Source organism: Strigops habroptila, chromosome 8, assembly GCF_004027225.2.
Source record: "Strigops habroptila isolate Jane chromosome 8, bStrHab1.2.pri, whole genome shotgun sequence".
In the NCBI taxonomy this organism is placed as follows: domain Eukaryota; kingdom Metazoa; phylum Chordata; class Aves; order Psittaciformes; family Psittacidae; genus Strigops; species Strigops habroptila.
The window spans coordinates 28358555-28384229 of record NC_044284.2 but is presented as its reverse complement, the minus strand read 5'-3'; the positions used below and the strand labels follow the sequence as shown (position 1 = coordinate 28384229).

General features: G+C 39.3%; 1 protein-coding gene across 1 annotated transcript in view; it reads right to left on the bottom strand.

Annotated features, from left to right (window-relative positions):
• The window catches only part of LOC115612200 (translation initiation factor IF-2-like), a 66947-nt gene that overhangs the window by 21231 nt on the left and 20041 nt on the right, over positions 1-25675 (bottom strand). Inside the window, exon 3 of the mRNA XM_030496210.1 lies at positions 7864-7961. Within this exon, the coding sequence (XP_030352070.1) occupies positions 7864-7961 (98 nt within the window). The remainder of the gene's footprint in view (positions 1-7863; positions 7962-25675) is intronic.

Below are 25675 nucleotides of genomic sequence, written 5' to 3'. Positions count from 1 at the left end.
AAAACATTATTGTCCTTAGTTAATTGCTTCTTTGTGACAGAATACACTTCAAAGACACTTTAGTTTCAAGTGCATATTAGCAGAGAAAAACCCATATTACTGATTTTTAAACCCCCTATTTCTAGCAACACAGATGAATGAATTTCATATAATAGAATATTCTCCATCGAGCATCTCCACATGCAAAAGTGGAATGCAAAATTAGTTTGGGGTTTGGTTGGGGTTTTTTTGTTTTGTTTTTTAAAGCACTGTTTTAATGAGGTGTTTAGTTTAGCACATTTGGCTCCTCCAAATTACCTCAAGGGGATTCATATGTTAACGAACTACACAGCTGTTGTTTGTGAAACTAGCCTAGCACAAGAAGAGCATGTTGTGCAAAGATGTAAATGCTATGTTGGAGAGGTCACTGTGCTCTTTTGTCTGCTGTCAGTTACTAATAACGAGCCTACTAAATTTTAAACACTAAGTTAATTTTTTTTTTCAGTGTCAAATGTGTTCCGGATTGGTTCGGTTTGGTATGGAATGCCTGGATCGAGACAGGAAAGTTGCAATTAAAAGATGACCTGATTTTAAACAACTGATGAAACGTTTTGGGGTGGGGAAGATTGGCAATGAAGTTACAGGCTTTAGTGGAGGCCTGAAAAGGCTGTATTGAGCAGAGGCAACGTTTGCGATGGTAATTGTTTTATAAACATGCCCTGATATGCTTCAAGAGCTTTAATTCTGAATTTCTTAAATTAGGCTGGCTTTGCTTCTGGCAAGCAATAAACTGTTTTCATTTTAGAAGTGTCACTTTACATTTAAGGAAATTAATAACTGAGAAAAAAAAAAAAAATCCTGTCTGGTAAATAAGGGTAAAGAATCTGGGTTTTTTTCCTTTCAATTCAAGTATCCAATTAAAATCAACAGAACTCTTTGTTGAATAAAACCTTGAATTTTAAGGGCCAGAGTGACAGAATTTATATGCTAAAACAGGAATCCCAGTTCTCACTATCTCATGGGAAGTAGGATTGACCAAGTGATGTGCTGGCAGTGCTATTCCTGGAGCTTGCCTGGCCACGATGGCTGCAACACAGCATTGGAAAGCCCTGTGGGCAGCAGGTTGTCCAGAAGACATGTACTAGGGACTGCTGCTTCACAAGCTACTCACACATAGCACATTTCAGATAATTCTGGCTCATGGATCGTTTAATCATTTCAATATTTGAGTTTGATTTCCTTCATGTGCTTTATTACTGAAAATAAGTCCCATGATTAATCACTAACACCAGAGCAACCTCTACTGGCTGGTGGAGACAGAGTGCTTTTCTTAGCAGCACAGCATGTTAAAGGATTCAATACATCTGCTGCTCAGTCCAGGTTTTGGGGTTTTTTTTCTCCCTCAAGGACATTAGTATCTAACTATAAGAAATTTTATTTTGCCTAGAATTTAGGTATAATATAAAATAGATGTAAACTGGAGCTTTGCCAATTTTAAATGCTCCATATTGGCACTGTATGAGAACAGTGGCTTCTGTCAAAGCAAATGCAAATGTGGAGCAACTTTCTTGAACATAAAGCATAAATTTCATCTAGGTCTCCATGATACTGTTCTGAAAACATAATTAAACTCAAACTGAAGAATAAAGCCTTTGCCTTGCTGAAGACAGAGAGGTTACCAACTATTACCAAGATATTTTTATAAATCAAATTTTCAGAAAGGTTTTTGAATCATTCTGTGATTCTATGATTTGGTGTTCCTAGAAGAGCCCTTCTAAAAAGAAAACAATCAATGCTAGGGGAAAATACAATGTTTTACTAATGTCCTTGTATTGCTATTTTACAGATGGGAAACTGAGGCACAGAGTGTCCCTGAGATTTGACTCTCTCAGGTTATTTAGCCTGGAAATAACATTGGGGATCAATGCAAGCTCAGCCATTCAGAGCACAGTTAGTTTTTAAGATTGAGAGACACTTTCTATCCTATGCCAATGCAACCACCTAAGAAGGATGGTAAGGATGACAGTTAATGTCACCTACAGTGTTTGCTCATTGAATGGTCATCTGTCCCCAGGGAAGTGGGCTAAAATCAGCCATTCGTTTAACGCAGGCTATTGAAAACCATCCAGGCACAAGCTTTTTCTTAAGCAGATGAGCTGGATGCAAACCGATAAACTGGATTGCTAAAATTATATTAAACTTTTCCAGTTTGCAAGCCCCTCTTCTGAATGTTCATTGAGCAAAGATATATGGAAAGTGGTAGGGGATTTTTGCTTTATTTCTTATTGCTAATTCTGTATAATGGAAGTATACCAAATGCAGCATGCGGGCTATTATTTGGGCATTACAAGTACTCAGTGCAAAGATATCTGTAATATAGTGAATAAGAGGCTGTTCCCTTGCTCAGCAGGGAACTAGAATGACTGCCAATCAGGAATGAAGTCACTTTCCACTTCAGGCTCTTGTACTGAAAAAGGATAAGTTTTCCTGTGGATCTGGATTTGCCACATATGTTCTCTAAGAAATGTTTGAGAAACCAAACATTTCTGGAGGGTGGGGGGCTTGGAAATAAATTTACAGCTTGTTCCCTATTATTCAGCATAGCCACGTGTGTTCAGCTGATGAGAAATCCTCTCCTCCAGGGGACAGCTCTTGTACCCATTGTGACTTTGCTGTCTCCTAGGATGTGATAAGCATTCCATAGGGAGCTAGGATTGGTAACAGCAGAAACCACTAATGATTTCAGGACCTCCAAATACTTCACCTTGTTCATTTGTAGGTTCTCCAAAATATATATGTTAACAGAGATTCAAGGTTCAGGAGAGAATGAATTGATGGTGGATACTGGGGGTTCACCAATATTCCTAAAAGTAGAAACCCCCAGGCAAGAGAGAAGGATTTCCTATAAATAATTAAGTAGCAAAATTAGATTATTTTAATAAGTAGTTAAAATTTTCTAGATATTTCTACTGTCAAAGTAGCAAAAAGCAAATGACATCCAAAGGCATAACAAATCCTCTAGAAAGGAACTTTGTCAGGTCCTTCAGAAGAGAAAGTTTTAGTGATAAACTTTCAGAGTCACCTCACTTGTGGCCATTTCACATAACAGATCACATACACAAACATTTTCCCATTTGTATGAACAAGCACTGGCTTTCTGTAATGACTGTTAGACCCTTGTATTTAAATACTAATAGCTCACTGATGCATCACCACTGATGCAGGGTGTCATTTCTGATAAAAACCCAACTCTTTTCCTGTATCAAAATTCACTTATTGTGCAGTAATTTAATGACATAGCTCTTCCTTTTTATGAGCTCTGAAAATATCTCATTAAGAGTTCCACAAATTACCACAGTAACTTATGCTGACATGCTCATTTGTTCTCATCTCTGAATAAATCTGGTTGACAACTTTAACAGAATAAAGCAGGGATTTCCCAGACTGTGATTCAGCATTGAGATTCACTCAAAACACCTTGATGTTATCTTGAGCTTGAACATTTGATTATGCCAAGGTGTGAGCTGCCGCTTCAGACAGGCTCAGATGAGAGCTGTGCATGCTGTATGGCGCCAGTGTGAGAAAACTGTTGAAACGTTTTTCCTTCTCTCTCAGATCTATTTCAGCACTCTTCACCATCTGGTGAAACACTTCAGAGAAGAAAACAGTCTTGCAATGTCTAATTTTGCCATGTTTTTGGAACATTATTTTAATGACCTTTGTGTCATTTAAACATGATTACTTGTCCTCCAAGGCTTTTCCTGTTTACACTTAAATAGTATTGGAGCATAGCCAGATACACTTTAAATGAAATGGTACAAAATACTACATTTTTATCATAAAAGCTTAAAACCAACATTTACAATTAGGGGACATAGCTGGCACTTTGCATTCTGGTAGGTTTTTTGTTTTGATCTTATTGTACTAGTAGATAAATAAAATTAATTAAGCAAGCATAATTACCAGTTAAATTTTACAAAATACTGAAGAAATGGAGGGCCTAATTCAAAGGGGTGGTAATGGTGTAAATAATTGAGTCAAATTGTTTTCATTTTCATGCTGCACATTGTTTCCTTCAGCCTGTAATGGTACAAGGCAAAGTATGCACAGTGCTAGAATTAGGCAAATAATAGATAAATATATTCATAAACACTTTGTGGATTGTAATTAGAAGTACACTGCAGCAGCTTCCACTAGTCTTTTTTTTTTTTTTTCCTAGTTTCTGTAAATATTTTCCTGAGTAAATTTTTGCTTTGAAGAATGTAGACAGAAGCAGAACACACCACAAAAGTGTTGTGAAACCATCTTTGCTTCTTGGCTTGTATGGCAACCAGGTTCCCACCAGCCTCCACGCCGAGGTCTGTCCCCTCAGCATGGACCAGGTAAGCAGGGTCCTCTGCCTGCAGTATGCTTAGTGGAGGTTGGAGAGTTTTCATTGAGTCTGTGAGAAGAGTTTCCCAACTTGCATTGCTTAGTGCCCTAAATAGAGCTTTTCCAACCAGGAGATACAAATTACCTGGCAGATACTGCCAATAAACTCACCGAACCTCAGGGCTCCAACAGTGATTTCTGCTAGAAAATGGAGCCTGGTGAATGAAATGATTGTGGAGGGTAAATACAATGCTGAATACAAGAGGAGAATATGATCACTCCAGTTCAGTGCTGGTGTACTTTTCTTCAATGAACTCATTTCGGTGCAAAGCTGTGATAACACAGGGAGAAGGCAAGCTCAGGAGATCCTTTGGGGGTCAAGGCAATGCTTTGAATGCTGGGTAGACACCGAAAGCATTCAGAGCAAATACCGCATCAGCAGCTCCTGGGCTGAAATCTGTTTGTTTAACTACCTCTTAGCTTCTTTTGAGCATAGTACAAATTTATTAAAATTATTGTTTTGAAAATTCAGGGATACAGAAGCAGATGAAACCTACTGAGTAAATCTGCCATTCAGCATGCTCTAAATGCATTCACACTTAATGAATCATAGAGAACATTGGAATTATCTGTATTTCCTCAGGTTAGGGGGACCTTATTCTGCCATGATGCACCCACCTAGATCCTATTAGTGTTATTAAGTCACAACGTGAGGGGCAGCTTTTGCCCACAAGGTAGCCAGCACCTGTCAATACCTCCATCATCTCATGAGCTTGGTGTGCAGCACTAGGCAATGCACACTCTTAACTCAAAAGCATGGGACGAGAGTCAAAATGACACACTCCTTGGGTCTGCTAATTCACTGCGTGTTCACTGTGTTGTTCCAGCAGCCCGAGGGAGAGTTGCAAAAAAACGTGTTGCTTTGCCCACCTCTCACTGCAGTGGACCACAGCTTCTGCATAGCACTACTGGCCTCTGCTGCCGGCATGGGAGAGGAGGCGAGCAGAGAGACCGTACAGAGACTTACCACATTTCTGCTTCTCCAGAGTGCCTCCTGATCCCTGCATATGAGATGGAGGAAAAGCAATCTTTCATCTTTACCTTATTTTCATGCTTACAAATAAAGGTCAAGGCTCCTGTGCTGTAGTCAGTGCTGTACGAGCTTTAAACAACCACCCCGAAATGTGATTGTAATTAGTTTCCTTTCAATTTTGATGTGAGCAGTGATCTTAAAATGCCAGGACTGTAGCAGTGCATATGATTAATAAGCACACAGAAAGGCAGTCTATGGAAAAATATGGATAGAAATGAACAAAATGCAAATGTCGCGCTGCTTTAAATTTTATTATCCTCCCAGCTCTTCGTAAAATACTGTAGACATCGTTTGATTATATTTTTAGTCTAGGGAATTAATTTTTAACTAGGGAACTCATTTCTGTCTTATGATTACTCTTCTTCACAATGGCCTGTAGGTCTGAACTAAAAAATCACAGTTTTAATTGAGCTAATGATGCCCAGAACTCAAATTAATCTCACTTATGTGTGTGTCATGCCATGCAATATGTGCTATAGCTGCAGGCAATGTGTGCATCTTTTCCTATCAACGATTTTTTCCAGGAGACTGAGGGTGTAAATCCTGGCCAGGGGTAAGTCTCTGTCCTCCTACGGTCACCACCACCTGAGAGACTCCTTGGAGGTGGCTGATATCTGTGCAACCAGTGGAGGGGAAGGAAAAACAACAAACTCAATGATATTTCATGATCACTTCTCCGATTTCATCCCACTTCTTTCAAGGGCATGACTGTAACTCACAAAAGAGTCAAGGAGACAGCGAAGATGAAGGCTGAGTGGTATGCTTTGGCCACATCTGCTCACAGCCTCTGATCCAGCTCCTGTCTGCACCCACAGATAGATGGGAACCACTTTTAGACAGGGAGCTATTCCCTTACCCATCTGATAAAGGACAGCAGAGCTGCTCCTCTGCTTGTAGCAGAAGAAATGGGAAGGGGAACAAAAAGAAGAAATTGCATGGGCACTATTTTGCTGTATTTTCTACCTGTGAAAACAGAGAATTTTTTTTCCAATGTCCAAGAGAATTCACTTTATCAAGATATAGGACTTTGAAGAAATTTTCAGAGAAAGAATAGAACTAGGCAGCCATAGTAGAGGCACAGAGGATTTGTTTCTGAGATAAAACGGCAAAGGGTATATGGACAAGGAACATGGCTTAACACTTTGAAGGTAGCTGTTGCCATCATGCCCTGTAGTTTGTCCTACAGCAGCCTATCCCAAGCATGCACAGGTATCTTAACCCCAACATTACCATCTGAGACAAAACTGCACACCAATACCTAGTTAAACATTATTTATTCTCTTTTCCAAATAATTTGAATTTAGATACCACTGGTTTAGAATAGCATCATATCTTCATACAGCTGAGACAGTCTCAAGAGTATGAGGTACCCAACATCTAGAGAGCGCAGCTCTGCTTATTTATCTAACCCTGTACCCATCATTCCACTACTTTGGGTTTTCACTCTCCACACTGAAATCCACTTTAAATGAAATGGTGACATTCCAATTGTTTGTTGTCAAAAAGTTTCAGTTTTGTGATGAAAGATGTGACCTTTCTTGCCAGCAAGAGTCTTATTTTGATTGATTAGTAAACATGAGGTAAAATGCGGGAGCACACCAGTGTTAACTTGATACTGCCACAGGCTCTGTGAATCAAATATTTTTGCTTTATTTTGTACATCTTGTTAATGAGAAAAATATTCTAATCAAAGAAACGTGTTTCCTTCAATTCTCTTCAGAGTGTAATTTGCAGCTTCAGAATAGCATGCTCAATTATGTCTGGTTTATTCCTAGATTAGGAAAAAAAGCTTCAGAAAATTATTAAGTAAGCCTCTTAGCAACTGTTAAGCAACATCCAGTATTAATTATATAATAACTTTTTTATTATTTTGCATCAGGTAAGAAGAGAATAGCACTTTTGCTGAAAGGATCTCTTTTCATGAAACACCTTCACACACCAGACCAAGCTCTCAAAGTGAGCACAAAGTACGATGCCTTTGCCTAGGCAGAAAGACAGAAACCTTTTCTTAAAAGCTGCTGGAGAGGCTGGTGTGATCGAGAGCAAGCAGCAGCATTTCTTTATGCATTCTGGCACTTCAGTAGGTGGCTGGAAAAGGATCCCATCTAGACTGAGCATAAGAGGGATGTGCAAATGCTGCAGAGACAGCAGCAGATAAGGGCTCCTCAGTGCTTAGCAGCTTCCCAGGGTGGACATGGGCTCTTTGGGTATCAGCCCTTGGCGCCTTTTTTGGTTTTGTTTCACCCAGAGCAGTTACCTACCCTTTGGATAAGGATTCATCCTTGTCAGGTCTCCTTGGCTGCTGGGAGAAGCCTCCCACCCTGCTATCACATTTACATTCACATCACAACCTAGGGCTTCCCCTCCCGGTGCACCCCACCCTGTGTCCCCACAGGGGCACTAGCTCACGCTCAGCTTACAAACAAGGCAGCAGAAACTGCTGATCGCTGATGCAAGATCCCAGCCCATCACCACATCTTCAGGAGACTGCCCGAGGCAAGAAGGCTCCAGAGGTTTCCTAAGAAGAGTAAAAAACATCAACAGGAAATACAGAGTTACCGGCAGCTCACAGAGCAAGCACTGTCAGGGGATTTACCGAGCATTTGGGGGGCTCATGCAAAACAGTAATTTCCCAAATTTCCTGTGAGCCCAAAGCCCATGAGCCCAACATCCATGAGCTTATGATCCATTTCTCATAAGGCTGAATTAATTCCTCAAATATAATACATTCTTACATTATTGGCTAAGATGGCACAGACCAAAGTATAATAACAGTTAGTGTTGTTACTTTTTAGTTCTTTTGCAGTTATTCCTCTTCCCCTCAGCTCCTTTTGTGCAGTGTGCTGATACCTTCATGAACATGCAGAGAAGTCATGTGCATTTCAGCCATGAAATGGGCACACGTGTTTCTAATAATCTTCCAATCATTAACATTATTGCTAGCAATTATTACTATTTTTATAAACTGCATCTGGACTGAACAGCAAATGGCCGAGTGAGAAAAATCTTGAGAATTCCCTTTGGAAAGGGCAGGAAGGGAAAGGACCATGGATCCTATGAATTACTGCCATAATACAAGCTTACATTTTGACATTTACATCTTTCTTTTCAGAATCCTGCAAACTGTTGGTTGTCTTTTTGTCCTTGTCTCTTGAGTTGTGTCTACACATATACCACTTCAGCTCCAGATTGGTGGGATACAAAAAATCACTTCGCAGCTTGGCCTATCTCTCTGCCTCTATCACCAGAAAAAGGGTAGTCTTCAAGTCCACATGCAAATTTTTTCATACTTCAACAGCTAGGCCTTATGCCATTGAGCTACCTTCAGGAATGTCACTGAAGCCTTCTTTGATATCTGGAGCGAGGTTCTCTCATCCTAATTTTCTAATCCTAGAACAGGCTGTACCAAAGCACATCATGGTTCTGTACGTGCCCAAGACCTGCCCCATGGGTTGGAAGTCATCATCTAGGCCAGGACTGATGCTTATGAAAATTCTTGTATAGCAAGGCCTGCACCACAGCTGCCTGGCTTATACCCAATTACTTGATTTAGTTACTTACCTTCATGAACATGCACTTCTTTTCTAAACTTTTTTTTAGAAGTATTGCTATGAAATTGTTCCTCCAAGAGCAATAAAGAAGTCTCAATATTTTTAAGTCCATCAAAAAGAATTTGAAACACTGTAAAATATAGGTGCCTTCAGGGATAAGCTTCTTGCTACCTAAAACTGTCTCTATACATAAATACAGTGTCCCAAAACTCTTGTGTAGTTCACAATTTCACTTATATAAAAATTTACAGCAATTCAATTAACTGTCATTTAACAGCACTTTCACACGAAGTATACCAAGATGTGATTAGTCCCTCATGTGAAAGTCATGAGTTATGTCAAATAAATGACAACTAACTGGTCAAACTTCCCTGCTTACAGCAGGGAAGAAAATGCTGAGGAAGAAGAGATGAGGGCAGCAGTAACCATCAACAGGATGAACCAGGTTCATGACAAAAATTTTTCAGATTTGTATTGGATGCTGTTCCTTGCTGAGTTCACATCCATCTGTCAGCTTCATTTGGGACCAGGATCCCTGATTCAAACTGATAGCAGGTATCTGATTCAAATAAGTGAACATTTTTGCTAAATGTTGTCTGTCACATCATGTTACTCTACTTTGGTTTCTTCACCACGTGCTAACATGATGTGGTGTAACATAGCATGATGCAGCGTAAATGATTTAATGTGACATGACAGAAAAACATTGCTACAGCTTTCAGAATAAACACCTGCTTTTAGCAGTTATTTTATCTGCTGGTAGCAGTTTCTTAAACAAATAACCTGGGTCCTGCTAAAGTACATCGCACTTTGCTGTTTGTGTATATCTCTAATACTTTCCATAACACATATCCAGAAGCCATGTTCCCTTACAGGGTTGTGGGGGGTTTTGTGGTTTTTCTTTTCATTAGAAGGAAAAAAAATTGTCTAACAAAAACCGGGGGAAAGGAACTAAGCTAAACCAAACCATGAATGGAGACACATATGGGAAAAGTTCTTATTATGGAATGAAAACACCGGCTCTATTAACAGCCAAACACATATTTACCCACAGGTAATAATAATAACAGTAACAGAGTTTAGAAGAGTTGTTTTTCCTTCAAAAACTTCAGCAGAATGTTATAAGTGAAAAATGGGTAAGAATGATCCCTCCTTGGAGAAATATGGACACAGGTAAGGCAAACATTTAACTGTTGATTTTGTATTTGCAGATGTAGGTTTTATGAATGGGAACATTTTCAATAAGAAAAGCCAAGATTTGTGCGAGCCTTCCTAGAATTTTGGTTTATTTCCCTTGACCTGACAGAAAGATTAGCAGTGGGAAATAAACTCGATGGTTTAGTTATTTAAAAAATAAAGTCGTTTATTCATACTGAATGTATTTTTTCCTTCCAAAAATCTTTCCATCTATATATGAAAGTGTAAAAGCTAATTAAATTGGCAGCCGTAACTCTGCACTTCTCATTTGGAGGACCTTCATCTCAAGCTAGAAGAGCTTCGTCCTCCAGGTCCTCGTTACAGAAAAGGGGAGTGAAACACAAATGACCTTCAGCTAATCAGTTCACAAAGTTAAAAACAGAGATAGATTTCAGAAAAAAATAAAATACATTTGGATCACCATGATCTCTTCAAAAGAAATAAAACTGTTCCCATGAAGCCAGGTATGTGGTTTCTGCGAGCTGGAGCTTGTAGAGGCATTCGGCATGTTCTTTGTATACCTGGCACTTCTTGAACAAAAGCCTACAACTGTGACTGGGTACCTGTAAGATTTCCACCAGCTGTTCTTCTTGCCCCTTGCCCAGAAAAAGATGCCACCTTGATATATGGCATGCAACTCTCCTGTTAAATTTTGACCAGGTATCACAGATGAGGGGCGGAGGTTGTGGCTAGTGGGGAGGCAAGGGCCTTCAGTGCTGCAAGGAGAGGGGAAACAGGCTGATGATGGCACAAAATCTGTCCTCCCACAGGCACTGTGCTGCTGTGCCAATAGCGTGCTGGCCCTGGGGACCCCTGGGATCCTCCTCTTGCCACAGCCAGCCCCAGCAGTGCAGCAGGAGTGCAGTGCTCCTCTTCAGTGTTATAAGGGACTGCAGACAGCACAGAGAGCCGAATCTGCAGTTTTTCCAAATGCAAAGCACCTTTTGACCTTTGGTAAAAATTAAACACTTGGAAGGATTTGGTAAAGCAGATTTTAATTTATAATAAAAATGAGGACACTTTTGCTTGTACTTTTACAAAGACCCCAAAGAGCTCCCTTGCTATGTGAACCTAGCAAGTTGGCAATGTATTTTAATGTATTTATTTGATTATGCATTCATTCTTTCATTCATTCATCTATTCAGTCATTCATTCAGACACTTGTTCATTCATCTCTGTCCTTTTGCAGGAAGAGAACATAAGCCAGCAGTGGCATACTTCTTCACTGTCCTGATTTACAGCGATGTCTCTGAGTTTGTACCAATAAATCTCTTTGGCCTTCCTCAATCCAGCATTATCCCTCATTAGTGACTGGGATCTAAAAAAAGGATTAAAAATAATGTTAGGTTATAGATAGGTAGATAGATAGATAGATAAATAGATATATTGGTTGCAGTGCTTTGATTAAAGTGCTGGGTTGTTGGTGGTTTTCTCTTTTATTTAAGATCTTTCATATTCACAGTTGTCTAGATCTTACAATTATTTTCACAAAAAATCCTTGACTTTTTGTTAACTGGTCAAATAATTTCGATATCAGTACTGAATGATGGGGTTCCTATTGCCCTACCAGTGCCTGCCCAGTGGCTGCCAATGCAGAGGGAGCTCCAGTGAGCCTGGGCCTTGCCTCTACCTTTGTTGCCTCTGCAATACCTTTTGGTGTTTTCAGACCCAGAGAAATATTTACTTAAAAATAACCTTTCTGGAGGTGCCATCCCTGCTCTGGTTGCTAGCAGGTAGTGACTGGATGAGTTGTGTCTAGAAATTCCTCACCATCACTGTGTGTCTCAGCCCAAATGTACATTTTTTCTGTCTCCAAGTATGCCTTAAACATGGGAATATTTTCTCTGAAGAGGACTGAAATGAAGGGGAACTACTCTTTGTGTTGGGATTACTCACACTATAATAGCTGCTGGAACAATTTTTCTCCCATATCTCTGAAATACCCTTAATTAATCTTGCAGACAACTTGCAACATAATTGTGTCCCTAAACTGTTAACCTTGAAAAATATTTGACAGTGTACTAACATCTCAGAAACTTGTTATCACAGGGAATATAATAAATCCATAAATATCCTAGTTTCTCTCCAAAGTCCCAGAATAATTCTTTGTTGTCATTTTTTTTTTTTTTCCCTCAGTTTTCTTTTAGACCTGGTGACAGGAGATGCAGGAGGGAAAAGGTAGTTGTGTATCATACATAATTTAGTATTTTTTGTAAAAAGGGGATGTCCCTTGCATTTCTCACTCATTTGCATGTCTTCAGGGCACCACAGGACAGAGACACTGGTTGGCACAACCTGCCATCTGCAATCAGGTCAGAACCAGTTCCTGCTAAACAAAGACGACAACACTGCAATTCACTGTAGAGCCATAGTTGGCCTATGGTTGCAACTACTGTTTCTAGAAGAAACAACTCCTTTTTAAAAATAATTATGATACCATGCAGGTAGACAATGTGCTTAAAAGCTATGTTCTCTTTGGCTGAGAAAATGATAAATTTAAAATACATGACATCAGTGACCTTATTAAAGTTATAGACATCCTGAATAACTTTAATTAAAGTTATTAAAATTTCTTCTATTGGTTAGTCCTTACAAACTCAGAAGCTCTGTTATATTTAACAGTCTGGCATCGGCTGCTGTTGATAACAGAAACGGTCCTCTTCCAGGCCTGTCTGCTGTTCTTACTATGCTGTCATTTGAAATCCTCAGGAAGACATAATCATAAGCTTAAAAAAGCTAAAGTAGACAGGTTGTTTCAGATTATTTCAGTATATGTGTTTGCTGCAAGAACTGAATGTTTCTGTTAAAATCATAGTCTGATTTTCCTCCTGAAAATCAGGTTATAAACAAAAGGATTAGACAAAGATAAACCTATGGAGAGAATTTACATCTGGGTTCAAACGTGCACTGGAAATTGTAGAAACACTTCTGTTTGAGGCTTTGTCTATTTCAATAAGCTTTCCTAAATGCATGTGTTCTTTATATATTTCTGTATCAGGGATAAACTATGCATCTTAGTAGAAAACAGAAAAAGAGATCATTATTTTACAATTTAATTTACAGGAATTTGAAGGCTAGGGATCAGGAGGGAAAGCCAGCACAGCTGCATTTCTTATTATTTTCCCATTAGAATATACTAATTTCCACACTGCTCTTCCTTACTTTCAGTGTGTTAGTGAGTATTATTCTCATATTTGGATCCATCAGCCCATAAAGCTTGAAAAGTGTGAGTCTGGTTTTTGCTAAAGGAACACTTTCTCACTTAGTTCAAACATGCTTTCAGATTTTGTTTGCTAATCTTCATACAAAATGGCAAAACCGCACTGCTAAAATGACATAATTACACATTTGTGAACTTACAAAGCGTATTCCAAAAAAGAAACTCAATATATCATGCACTTGTAAAACTTGGCTATCCTAGAGGTGGGTGCTTTGCAGTCTGGACCATGTTTTGCCTTTTAACAAGTCTTCAGGGTAGGGAACGACTTTCATCTCCTCTGGACAAAGAGCTGGAACTTGGAGGGGCCGGCTGTCTTCAAGGTGTCTCAGGAAATGTGTGACACTGCAGGGAGATGAACCTGCATCTTCAAAGCCTGAAACCCCCACTGCCACAGCATCCTCCTTTGTGTATAGCTTTTCCTCCCAGCTGCACTTGCCTTCCCCTCAATCCCTTTTAACGCAGGTTTTCAAGCCAGCAATAGCCAAAACTTTTAAATGGCTTAAACTTCATAACGACCCAACATGTTAGAACATTTACTGGGAAAATATCAGGGCTGCTGTGTATACACTAAGCATTTCCTCACCCATGGTGTTACATTTTGAAATGCTGGATTTTCTCTTTGAGGGAAAGATTTATTCGACTCACTCCTTTTCACATACTGGAATTCTTGAAAGGAGGGTTTTTTTACATCTCACTATGCAGTCACTAAACACACCAGATGACTGAAAAATAAAATAAAAAAAAAACTTTTAAAAAGCTTCTCAAGTATTTGAATTAATATTAACCGAACACATTTGACCTGGACATACTTCCAAGGCTATAATCTGAACTATCACCAAATATCTGAAAGCTCGCAAAAGGGGTATTTATGAAATCTTTGTAGAAAGTCAGACATTTCTATAATAAGTGCAATTACCATTTAGTTCCCTACTGTTTGATATTATCACCTGGCCAGTGGTAACTATGGTGTCCAGTTGTGATATCCAGTGATCTCTTTTCCAGATATTATCACTTTTACCAAAAATAAAATCAGATGACCTGAACACATCTATTCCCCACTTGACTGCCAGTTATCTAAGCTCAGAGGTCACTACGTGTACATTCAGGCTTTTGCTAGATATTTCCAAACAGATTTTTAAAGCGTAAGATTTTCAACAGATCAGCACCCTCCCTACCACCTGTTATTGGCTTTTTTTACTTATTTAAATCAGTTAGCTCTAACAACAGCAATTTCATCATCAGCACAATGCCAATTATATCAGTATATATACACCAGGAATACCTTTAGCCCAGTGATATGTTAGTCTTCGTTACCAGCTCCTTTGTTAGAGATACATATTTTTGCACAGCATTCTGTTTGTCCTACGTATGCCACAGCTGCCTATTGAAGCAGCACAGCAAAGGCTTCAGGGATTTCCCAACAATAAAGTTGAAATCTCTTCCCTGGTTAGTATTCTGCTGTGCTATAACATTTAGCAGACATTTTCCCTTCTCTCAGCTTTCAATAGGTTACATTTATCAGCATGGAGTAGCAATCAACATGTATTTGCTCATGTATTTCTATGTCAGCTTTATGCTTCCTCATTATTTGCAATTCTTCCTTTAAAACCCTCTTGCTTTCTTTGTCTTCAGAAAAGAATTTCTGGGTATATATTATGCGTATAGAGTTCTGTGTTGAAAGTACTTTTTGGTGTACAATAAATATATTGTACAATAAATATATTATCACAGGTGTTTCATTAAGAGCTAAGTGAATTACTTATGCAACCCCTTATTTCAACCCCAGATGTATTTGACATTGACATTATAGTACTGGATAAGTTGGGTTGTTTGTTTTTTTTTTTTAAAAAGAATGGATTATTTGCATTTCTGCACTTAAAATGCCAGTTTCCTACTGAAAGCTAAATTTTAATATTACTAGATTTTTGAGAAAGAGAAAATAATATATTCTGCAAATCTCTGAATGTGATCTAAGACAGCTACCTCCCATATAATTAAGCTGTGAATGGGCAACATGCCCTTTCTGAGAAAGGTAAGGAATGGCCACGCTTGTTCATTGAACAGAAGAACAACCATCGTCTACTTTGAGTGGCCAAAGGCATTTGACTTCAGAGCCAACAGAGCTTCTATGTTTTGTCAGAACTAAATATGCTGTGAATGTTTATGATGTGAATGATGTGAATGAGATAAAGCACCTGGGTGAAAATGAAGGAACCTTATTTTTCTTTTGGACCGGTTTGTTTTGAAAGAATGAAAAGTCCTTTAAAATTGCTTGAGGGGTTGGAAGATCAGTCATTGCAATGAAAAGACACTGGTGGGCACAATGCTGATAAATATTTGATGTTTTATCACACTTGAAAGACACAGGCACTGTTGCAGATGCTCTCACATGGCCAGCACACACATGAGGACAAGACAACACAGCAAGACCTCAAGGTGCTGGTACAACAAGGTGCTCCTTGCTGCAGAGTACCAGCAGTCACTTTCTGCTTGCTCAGCTCCAGCTAGTCTCATCACATGTGGTTTTACTGTCACAACTGAGGTGCTGAACAAGCAGACAAAAAATGGGTGGGGATGATGATGACTGAGATATAGAACGACAGCAACCCCAATCTACTTATGTCAAAGGGGCAAGAGTTCACTTCCGTCACTGATGTGTACCGGTTTGCCCCTCTAAAAATGCTTTTCCAGAGGCAAACATGCACTATCCTTGAGAAAAACCTTGAGAATTTAATTTTAATAAGTTACAATTCAATTTATTTAGCGCAGCTTTTCTCAACCAGTTGGTTGTAACACTAAAGGGTCATGAAAGGCAATTAGAAGACACAAGGCACTTAAAATCTTATTACTGCCTAAAATAAAATAAAAAGTCTAAATCCTACTCTCTAATTCCACTTACACCATAATTCCCCAAGGTCACACCCACAGCCTTCTGAAACACATACAACTACACTACACAATTTAGAATGATGGTCACATGGAGGGGGTTAATTTCACTAGAAAGGTAAGGAGGTCTTAAATATGTTCTACATGAAATAAAGTGAAAAAGATTGAATTAGTCATTCAATAAATGTGCAAATTATGCATTAATTTATCTTCCCTCCTTACTCATTGACTTGTCTTACCAAATAGTTAAATACAGTGCTCCCATACTTCTATATCAAACAACAAAATTATTTTTAAGTAATATCCAATTCAAAAAAGCACCTTGGCACCTGTCTGATCCTCATTGCCTCCAATTTAGTGGGCATTAACTGTCGCACCTGGGTTCCTGGAATAAGGTCCATTGATCTGTGTCAGTCAGGATCTTGAAAACTGAATGCCTGAGGTTGAAGAACCCAGTCTGCTAATATGAATTAAAATGAGCTAGGAGCCTTCACCAGACTCTGACAGGCTCTGACAACTCCAACTTTGGCTAAAATTCATCCAAGTAAACCTCAAAATAAAGCTAAATTATTTGCCTGGGCAAGATTAAAGAAATTATTACTGTTGTTGTTATCACTATCGCTATCTCTATTGCTACTGCTATTGCTATTATTACTATTGTTACTACTACTAATATTATTAAGGAATAATGATTTCCCTCTCTTCAGCGGGATATTCCTCCTGGGGCTGCAGTTTGGGATTCCTGTTTTACAGATGAAACACCAAATACAGTGAAATAGAGATGAGCTGGTGAAAGCTGAGTAAAATGAATCAGAGTTGAATAGATTAATTCACAATGTTTTCCTTGTTTGCTTGTACATACAGAATACATGTAGCTCAGCTGAGTTATAATTAGAAGACGATAATAAAGAGTGGCCTAAAAGTACCTGAGGCAAACACTCTGAGGAGGGGAAGGATCCTTTAGGGTGGTATGTGGGGCTATGAGTAGGGTGAATGGGGTTAGAGGGGAAATGGAGTTGAATATTAAGAAGAAATTATTCCCAGCAGCAAGATCAGCTAAACTAAAATAGTCTCCCAAGGAAAGTAATAGAAATGGTGCCATTTGACATTTCTAATGCTAGATTTGGCAAACCATTAGAAACACAGCGTGGAGAACAATTTTACATCTGCAGAGAGGTGGCAAGGACAACCTAAAACAACCTGAGTTCCTGACCTTTCTAACTGCGTATGTTTATTTGGAAGTAGTATGGATAAGGTCCCCAAAATGCATCACTGTGTTAACTACACATGCACACAGTAAGCCACAGTGGCAACACAGATTTAATGAAACACTATAATTAAATATAAATTATCTTTTTTTTTTCCAGATGTGAAAAAATACCCACAAACCAAGCGGAGTTTAAAAAAAAAAAAAAAAAGAGTATATTTGTTTAAAGTTTTTCAAGAAATGCTTCTCCATAGAGGCCAGCGTTATAATTAAAACTACTTAATCCAATCCCTTGAGATCTTTCCATACGTATTTCCTATCCCAAGGCAAATATAAACTTGATGTAAAGCGGTCAGGAGGAAAACTGGAATGGTTTTCCTGACCAGATTCCAATGGAACAGGCTGAGTCTGACTCCAACTGTGTCAGCTCCATGGCATTACTGAAAATAGAGCTGCAAAAGAGGAGGTTTGGCATTGCAGGAGTTAGCAGTAGCTGAGCAGTGTGGAAGAAGCATCTTACACTCTTAGGTCCAGAACCTAAGGAATAGGAGAATTGTCTGGCCTTTATTAAATCCTCAGTACCGGTCTTTTAATATGATCAGTCTGTTTTCTTCATTATCTGTATCTTAGTTAGCCTCATCACATTGTATTTCTGTGCTAATACAAAAATCATGACACAGCTGTAGCTTTGCAGTCTTCTTTCTCCTGCCATTGTTGACAACTTAGATAATATTTCTTGGTGGTTCTAACAATGTAATACTTTCTCCATTTGTTTCAGACAGACCTCAATTGTGACTTCCCAAAGCAGCATTTTTCTTACTGAAGTCAGTAATTACATTTCCATTTTAACAGTAAACTTGCAAGTCTTGATTTGGGTTGTGGCAAGACAAGGCTCTAAAAGGCTCAGGATGTGGCTGGTGGCAGTCTCACCACCCCAACTGGTATGTTCATGTTCAAAGGCAGAAGAAAAATTCCTGCAACTCTTCTTCGTGAACCACGCACCAACTTCAGTAAAAGTCTGGCTGGCTCACCAGCATGTGGTGCCCCAGGGAGAGGAAAATTTAACTTGGTCATCTTCCAGAAGAGATGCCTTTCCATCTCTCCAGACAGACCAACTACAAAGGATCCCCAGTGACAAGAATAACACAGAGCTGCAGGGAAGAGCAGGTATGATTCAGCATACAGCCACACTCATCACGAGCTATCTAAAATTCAGATAAGATTAAGGAAAACCAAAGGCAGTGGAGAAATGCACAAAAAACTATGGAGTGGCAATATGAAACTTGCAAAGGAGGTCCCTTCATCAGCAGGAACAGCAGAAACCTTGAAGCTTTTCCTGCTCAAATCAAAACTCCCACCGTCTTCAAATGAGACCAGGGGCAATACTTCAGTCCCAGTAAATTCCATTACTTTTATTCATATGAACTCTCACAAAGTTTGGAATGTCTGAAGACCTAGTCCACATAGGTGTTTGTTTGTATGTATGAATAATAAATGTTTGGTAACTTAAATTATATACATATCACAAACCCTTTCCAGACAAAATTAATTACTTAGATTTGATACCAGTTTGTATCAGACTTGCTGATGTCAGTGTTTGCAATGTCTTGTCCTTGCACTGGAGGATGTTCCATGAGAATAGAGCTCCTCAGCTGGTCCAAAAGGATTCGAAGAAGTGATGGAGTAAAAAGAAATTTAAAAAAAAAAATTGCAAATGGCCGGAGCACTGCAGTACTGTATACAAAGAAAAGTAGACAAACATGGCTTCGTTACACAGCTTACTACTCAGCAACTGATACACAATCCCTATTCCTTGGCCACATACAGTATCTTATCAGTAATTTTTGTCCAGGAAAGCCAACAAAATAAGAATGTATATTGCCAAGGTGAAGTTTTAAGAGTTAGAATTTTAAATCTCTGATTAGGGATAAGGTAAGATTTATGGATGATATACTGATTTATAAATATGTTTAGACAGTAAGTATTTTTGGCTTTAGTCCGGAACCAGAAAACTTGATGTAAAGGATTTTTAAAAGTTTTGCAGTACATAAAATAAATCCAACTTTTACTTCCAAGGAGCTGTTTAGCTGCATAAAAGATGATGACAATGACAGTGAAAAAAACCCTAAAATTTGCTTGTATCTACAATGGTCCATTATTTTCTCATTAACTTGAGTTTTAAAGGAAATCATATTAGTGTCTCCAGAGGATGAGCTATATAAACAAGAGCTACAAATTTATCTGTGCATTAAAATGAATGCTATGGTAACTGGCTTGATCGCTTTGGCTGCAATTTAAAAACCTAAAGGGTGTATTATCCTGAGATAATCTCACCCTTGAGTCCTTATATATATTATAACTCATACCCTCTAATCCTGTGAGACACTGCCTAGCTAATAATATCCCCTTTGCCTTTGTCTGGTTTGTCACACTGCAATTGAAATGTGCCTCTTCCAACTTCAAGTAATTTTATTTTGATAATTCTGAATCACTAGTTTATGTCTGACAAATGTGTAAAGATTTATTTCCTTGGACAATAGGAAAAATTTTCTTAGCAACATAGTGCAGCGGGCAGCACTAAGTGGAGCAGTGAATTGCAGTCTTTCAAGGTGTTCAGGACTTGGCAAGGCACAGCTGCAGTGGAGCCATCTACTGCAAAGCTGTGAATCCTTGGAGGCCAGTTTTGCACCAGTGATGATAGTCTGTGTCTTGGCTATCAGTACCTCACAGACTGGATTTGTCAGTCTTCAAGAGGGAAACCTCAATGGTTGCTAACCACCCCAACAGGATTGCTGCTCTGGCTATATCTTGGTGTATTGTGTCTTGCTGAGGTCCCTCCAAACACACCAGGGCATAGGTGCAGCTTAGGGCTGCTCATGTCTACACGCTCCTTCCAACAATTTCAGAGCAACAGAAGTGGAGAAGGTCTTCCATTACGCTGTGGACTTGGATTTTGTGGGTTGGTTTTGCTTTTTTTTTTTTAATCCTTCTTTTGAAGTCCCATGTATATAGATTTACTGGAATGATTAGGATGACTTTATCTTACATAAATAATTTTCAGTTCCTCACAGCAATCTCTTCCATTGAAATCTGACCTGCATGTGATGATGGATCCTCTGTGCATTGACTGGTAGGTGACTATGGCGGATCAGTGCTTGGACATAGCCACTGCACACTGGAAGAGCACGCAGATGAGGAGAGAGGATCCAGTTCTTTGTACTGCAGGTGAGGAAGTGCCTGAAAGGTGCACATTCCATTATCCATAGAACAACAGTCTTGGAAGCAGAAGGCATTTTCCGTTCTCCAGGCCTGAGCCTTTCAGTAGCCAAACCCCTGCTAGAAGAATCATAGAATCATAGAATGGTTAGGGTTGGCAAAGACCTTAAGATCATCTAGTTCCAACCCCCACTGCCATGGGAAGGAACACCACACACACACACTGAACCACGTCACCCAAGGCTCTGTCCAACCTGGCCTTGAACACCGCCAGCGATGGAGCATTTACCACTTCTCTGGGCAACCTGTTCCCATGCCTCACCACCTTCACAGTAAAGAACTTCTTCCTTATATCTACCCTAAACTTCCCCTGTTTAAGTTTGAACCTGTTACCCCTTGTCCTATCACTACAGTCCCTGATGAAGAGTCCGTCTCCGGCATCCTTGTAGGCCCCCTTCAGATACTGGAAGGCTGCTAGGAGGTTTCCATGCAGCCTTCTCTTCTGCAGGCTGAACAGCCCCAACTTTCTCAGCCTGTCTTTGTATGGGAGGTGCTCCAGCCCCCTTGTCATCCTTGTGGCCCTCCTCTGGACTTGCTCCAACAGCTCCATGTGCTTCTTATGCTGAGGACACCCAAACTGCACACAATACTCCAAGTGGGGTCTCACGAGAGCAGAGTAGAGGAGCAGGATCACCTCCTTCAACCTGCTGGTCATGTTTCTTTTGATGCAGCCCAGGGCACGGTTAGCTTTCTGGGCTGCGAGCGCACACTGCCGGCTCATGTTCAGTGACTGAGCAACACTCCCAAGTGCTCCGAAGGGCTGCTCTGCATCACTTCTCCACCCAACTTGTAGCTGTTCTTGGGATTGCCCCGACCCAGGTGTAGGACTTTGCACTTCAGAAGAATCTCCAGTCTTACAAAAATTGAAGTAAATCAGCACACAGGTACAATCACTTCATGCTTTGAATTAGTCAATAAAGTGGCAGCTGCCAGTTTCACTGGGTTTTTTTCATTCAATCACAGCTCTCCTCATACTGTTTATTGCAACACTGATTCCCTATTAGACATTTTCCTACATAAGCTATATAAACTACAACACAGTGTCATTGGAGTGTGATTTAGAGATGGATATTTTCTTATTAAAAGAGAATGACCTTGCTTTTCAATGTCTAAGTCAAATCCTAAGGGTTAGCAAAGAGTCCTGAAAGTCCCAGTCAGCTGTTGTGTGGCTTTTATGCTGTTCCTGGTATAAATTGCTTCTGAACATGCCTTTACTTGTCAGTTCCATTGAAATATTTTTGAATGTCATAAACTCCTACATCTTCAAGCCAGTTGTTGAAAGAATCCCTATTATTATCACTACATTGTCAGCAACAATAAAAACAGTTAATAAGTGATGATAGGGACATAAACGTCTGGTTCCTGTGTACAGCTTGTCATTTGCAGTCAAATCTAACACTGCTAGAGGAGTCTTTGGAAGTGGATGCTGAAAAAATTGATGTCTTCTGGGAAATGGCTCTGTAAAAGAAGCATCCATGTTTAATTCCACTTAATCTTTTCCAACTTAAATGTGCTCATAAAGTAAGTGTAGGCCGGTGAACACGTACACATGTGTATTAAGGACTTTTTAATTTAAAAGGCCCATTCCAGCCTTCAGCAGGATGAGAATGGAGGCTTGGCCACACTGGCTCAGGCAGCGTTACCAAAGCCTTGTTTAGAGGCTTTGTCAGTAGGTTTGACTCACAATCCAGAGACAAATGAAAAAAGGAGGTAGCTTGCATGCATGTTGCCACTGCCCTGAACACAGTATCACATTATTCCAGTGCCTTGTTGCATGAGGTTTATTTGTTCTCTGTTTCGTATAGGTTATAATCAGGGTCTCACTGATATCTGTCTTAGAAAATTGCTTATAGAGGTTTATTTTAGCACCTGTCATGCAAAAAAAAAAAAAAAAAAAGAAAATGGGCATGAAAGGGAATTGCCTGTCATGCCTGGATGAAACATGTCCTTGTGCTTTGCCTTGCCTGGTTTCCTAGGTTTATCAGGTCTGTTAAATATCTTGTGCAGGAAATCCTTTTCCTTATACATACTGTGTATATTTTGCCTCTTACAACATATTAAATAGCCCATGTAAGAAGAACACATGAATTATTGATACTGTACCAGGAGAGACAGTGTAGGGGGAACAGAGAGAATATTACATGATGTGATAAAGCAACCACAAGTTTCAGTTAGATGCCTGGGTGAATGGCTCGGTAAGAAACCCTGTGGTTTGTTGCTTGGTGCATAACCAGTTGATCTCAGGTGGTTTCTTACTCACTGTGGTTATCTCTTCTAGTTTTTAGTTCTTGAGCATAAGCTGATACAAAAGCGTCTACAAATTATTTAAGTGGGAAATTCAGCTAAGTCTTTAAATGGGAAACATAATTCCTTGCCTGCTGTAAATCCAAAGGACAGGAAGATCCAGGCTTCCCTGCTTCATCTTAATCTCTTTGCAGGATTAATTGGCTGAATTTTCAGGATTTTCTTTTTTTCCCTGATGAATTATTCTTTGTGACTGGGAGTGGAATCCTTTGTTTTCCACATCAGTCTGTATTTTCCCACCTCAGCTTATTTCATTAGCTTTCCAAAACATGAATGCATTCCTGCATGTCTTGAGGGCTTTGTAACTAAATATTGCCTCCAACTGACCCCAGGTAAATTACCAAGCAAGGCACAAAGTTGAGGAAAGCAATAATTCTGTCCACAATGGGAAAGTGGCAACTGTAAGATACAGATCTGCCACTTCCAAAATATATCTTTTTCTACTTTTCTTAGAGTTCCTTTTTTTCTTTTGTGGATGAGGGTCAGAGACTATTTTGTCCTACAGCACAGACTTTGTGTTTTGTTTTGTGTCAACTTCATGTTAACAGTTCTTTTCCTTTGACTGAAGTCAAACATCAAACTGCAAATCACTCCTTCATCTATTATAGTGTGAGTCAGGGAAAAAAACCTTTATACTTTTTAGGAAATAATTGGGTAATGCTATAACAGGACCTAAGAAAATCATGGTAACAGGCTGTCATAGGCTTTCAAAGCAGAAAGGGGAAAATTGTTTCACGAAAGCCTTTAAACAGTTGTACCTGCAGACTTCAGGTGAACAAATCACACGTGGGCAGAGAGGAATAAATCAAGTACTTACATAAATTTTTTAGTCTGTATTGTTCCTGTCCCAAGCTTTACAAATTTGCACATCATTTTGAGCATTTCAAAATTTTAAGTTATTTTTATTCTCTAAGAAGTAGCTTCTACATAAATAGTTGTTGCTAATGTATTATAAACTAGGATTAGTTTAATTAGTGGCTTCACAACAAAGTAATGACTATTTAAGCCTGAAAGCAAGCTAATTATTTTGTATCACATTGTTGCTAATGTTGTCCTCAGTTCTCTTAAGGTTGAGTGTTCAAAAAGATGGATGGCAGACATGCTAATTCACGTATTTCTTGCAATCATGTTACCAATATTTTATAATATATTAAAAATCCTCTTTTATGCAACACTTCATACATATATACATTGACATTCAGGGTAACTGACAGCCTGATTCAGTGCTTTTTGTAAGGTTACATCACCATCAAAGTTGCTCTTATGGTTGCACAAGATAGAATCATAGAATCATAGAATCATAGAATAGTAAAGGTTGGAAAGGACCTTAAGATCATCTAGTTCCAACCCCCCTGCCATGGGCAGGGACACCTCGCACTAAACCGTGTGGCCCAAGGCTCTGTCCAACCTGGCCTTGAACACCGCCAGGGATGGAGCATCCACAACCTCCCTGGGCAACCCATTCCAGTGCTTCACCACCCTCACAGTAAAGAACTTCTTCCTTATATGTAATCTAAACTTCTCCTGTTTAAGTTTGAAGCCATTACCCTTTGTCCTACCACTACAGTCCCTAAGGAAGAGTCCCTCCCCCACAGCCTTATAGGCCCCCTTCAGATACTGGAAGGCTGCTAGGAGGTTTTCACGCAGCCTTCTCTTCTGCAGGCTGAAGAGCCCTAACTTTCTCAGCCTGTCTTTGTATGGGAGGTGTTCCAGCCCTCTTATCATCCTCGTGGCCCTCCTCTGGACTTGCTCCAACAGCTCTATGTCCTTTTTATGTTGAGGACACCAGAACTGTACACAGTACTCCAAGTGAGGTCTCACAGTTATTTTTCCCTAATGCTCTGTTGAAAAATCCAGCAGTTTCATTATTCGTGCATTTTCATAAATTCCTTCTATTTATATTACTTCATTACAATTCATTCAAAACAGTTAAATAAATCCAAGTTAATAAGTAGAATCTGCGTATCTGGACTTCCAAGAGTTGAGACCCCTTCAACAGCATCTGAAACCCGCCTGAAGCATCTCTTCCCAGTAGTCCTCATCCTACCATTCCACCACTGCACGCTGTCATTGGATCTTACGTTACATACCAGGAGATGGGAGTGGAAAGCCCATAAGCTCCACACATTTCATATAATGCAATGAAATGTAAACTTACGGCAGTTTTCTGTAACGTGTTTAAAAGCATATGGAATATCTAGCATTTAATTCTTATCTACGCTTTCCCCTTTTCTGGATATGATTGTTGTCTTTTCTTCAAAATCACAGTTTACTTTTAAATTCACTTGTTCTTACTTTTCCTATTTAAGATTTCTTCATTGTTGCAGTCTCACATTGTCTGTACTTCCCATTCCTTCAACATTTTTCGCATGCCTACTTACACATTACATACATATTCCAAGATCTCAGCAGTGTATTTGCAATTAATGACTCAGTTTATTCTGACACATAAACTCTTACAAAGTCATGATAAATGATTCCTGATTAGATAGCTGATATCAATAAAAGAGCACTGTAATTAAGCAGTTGAATTCTTGTCTCTACTTTTAACTGGCATATTGTCTCTGGTTCATCTTAAATTTCTCATGGTG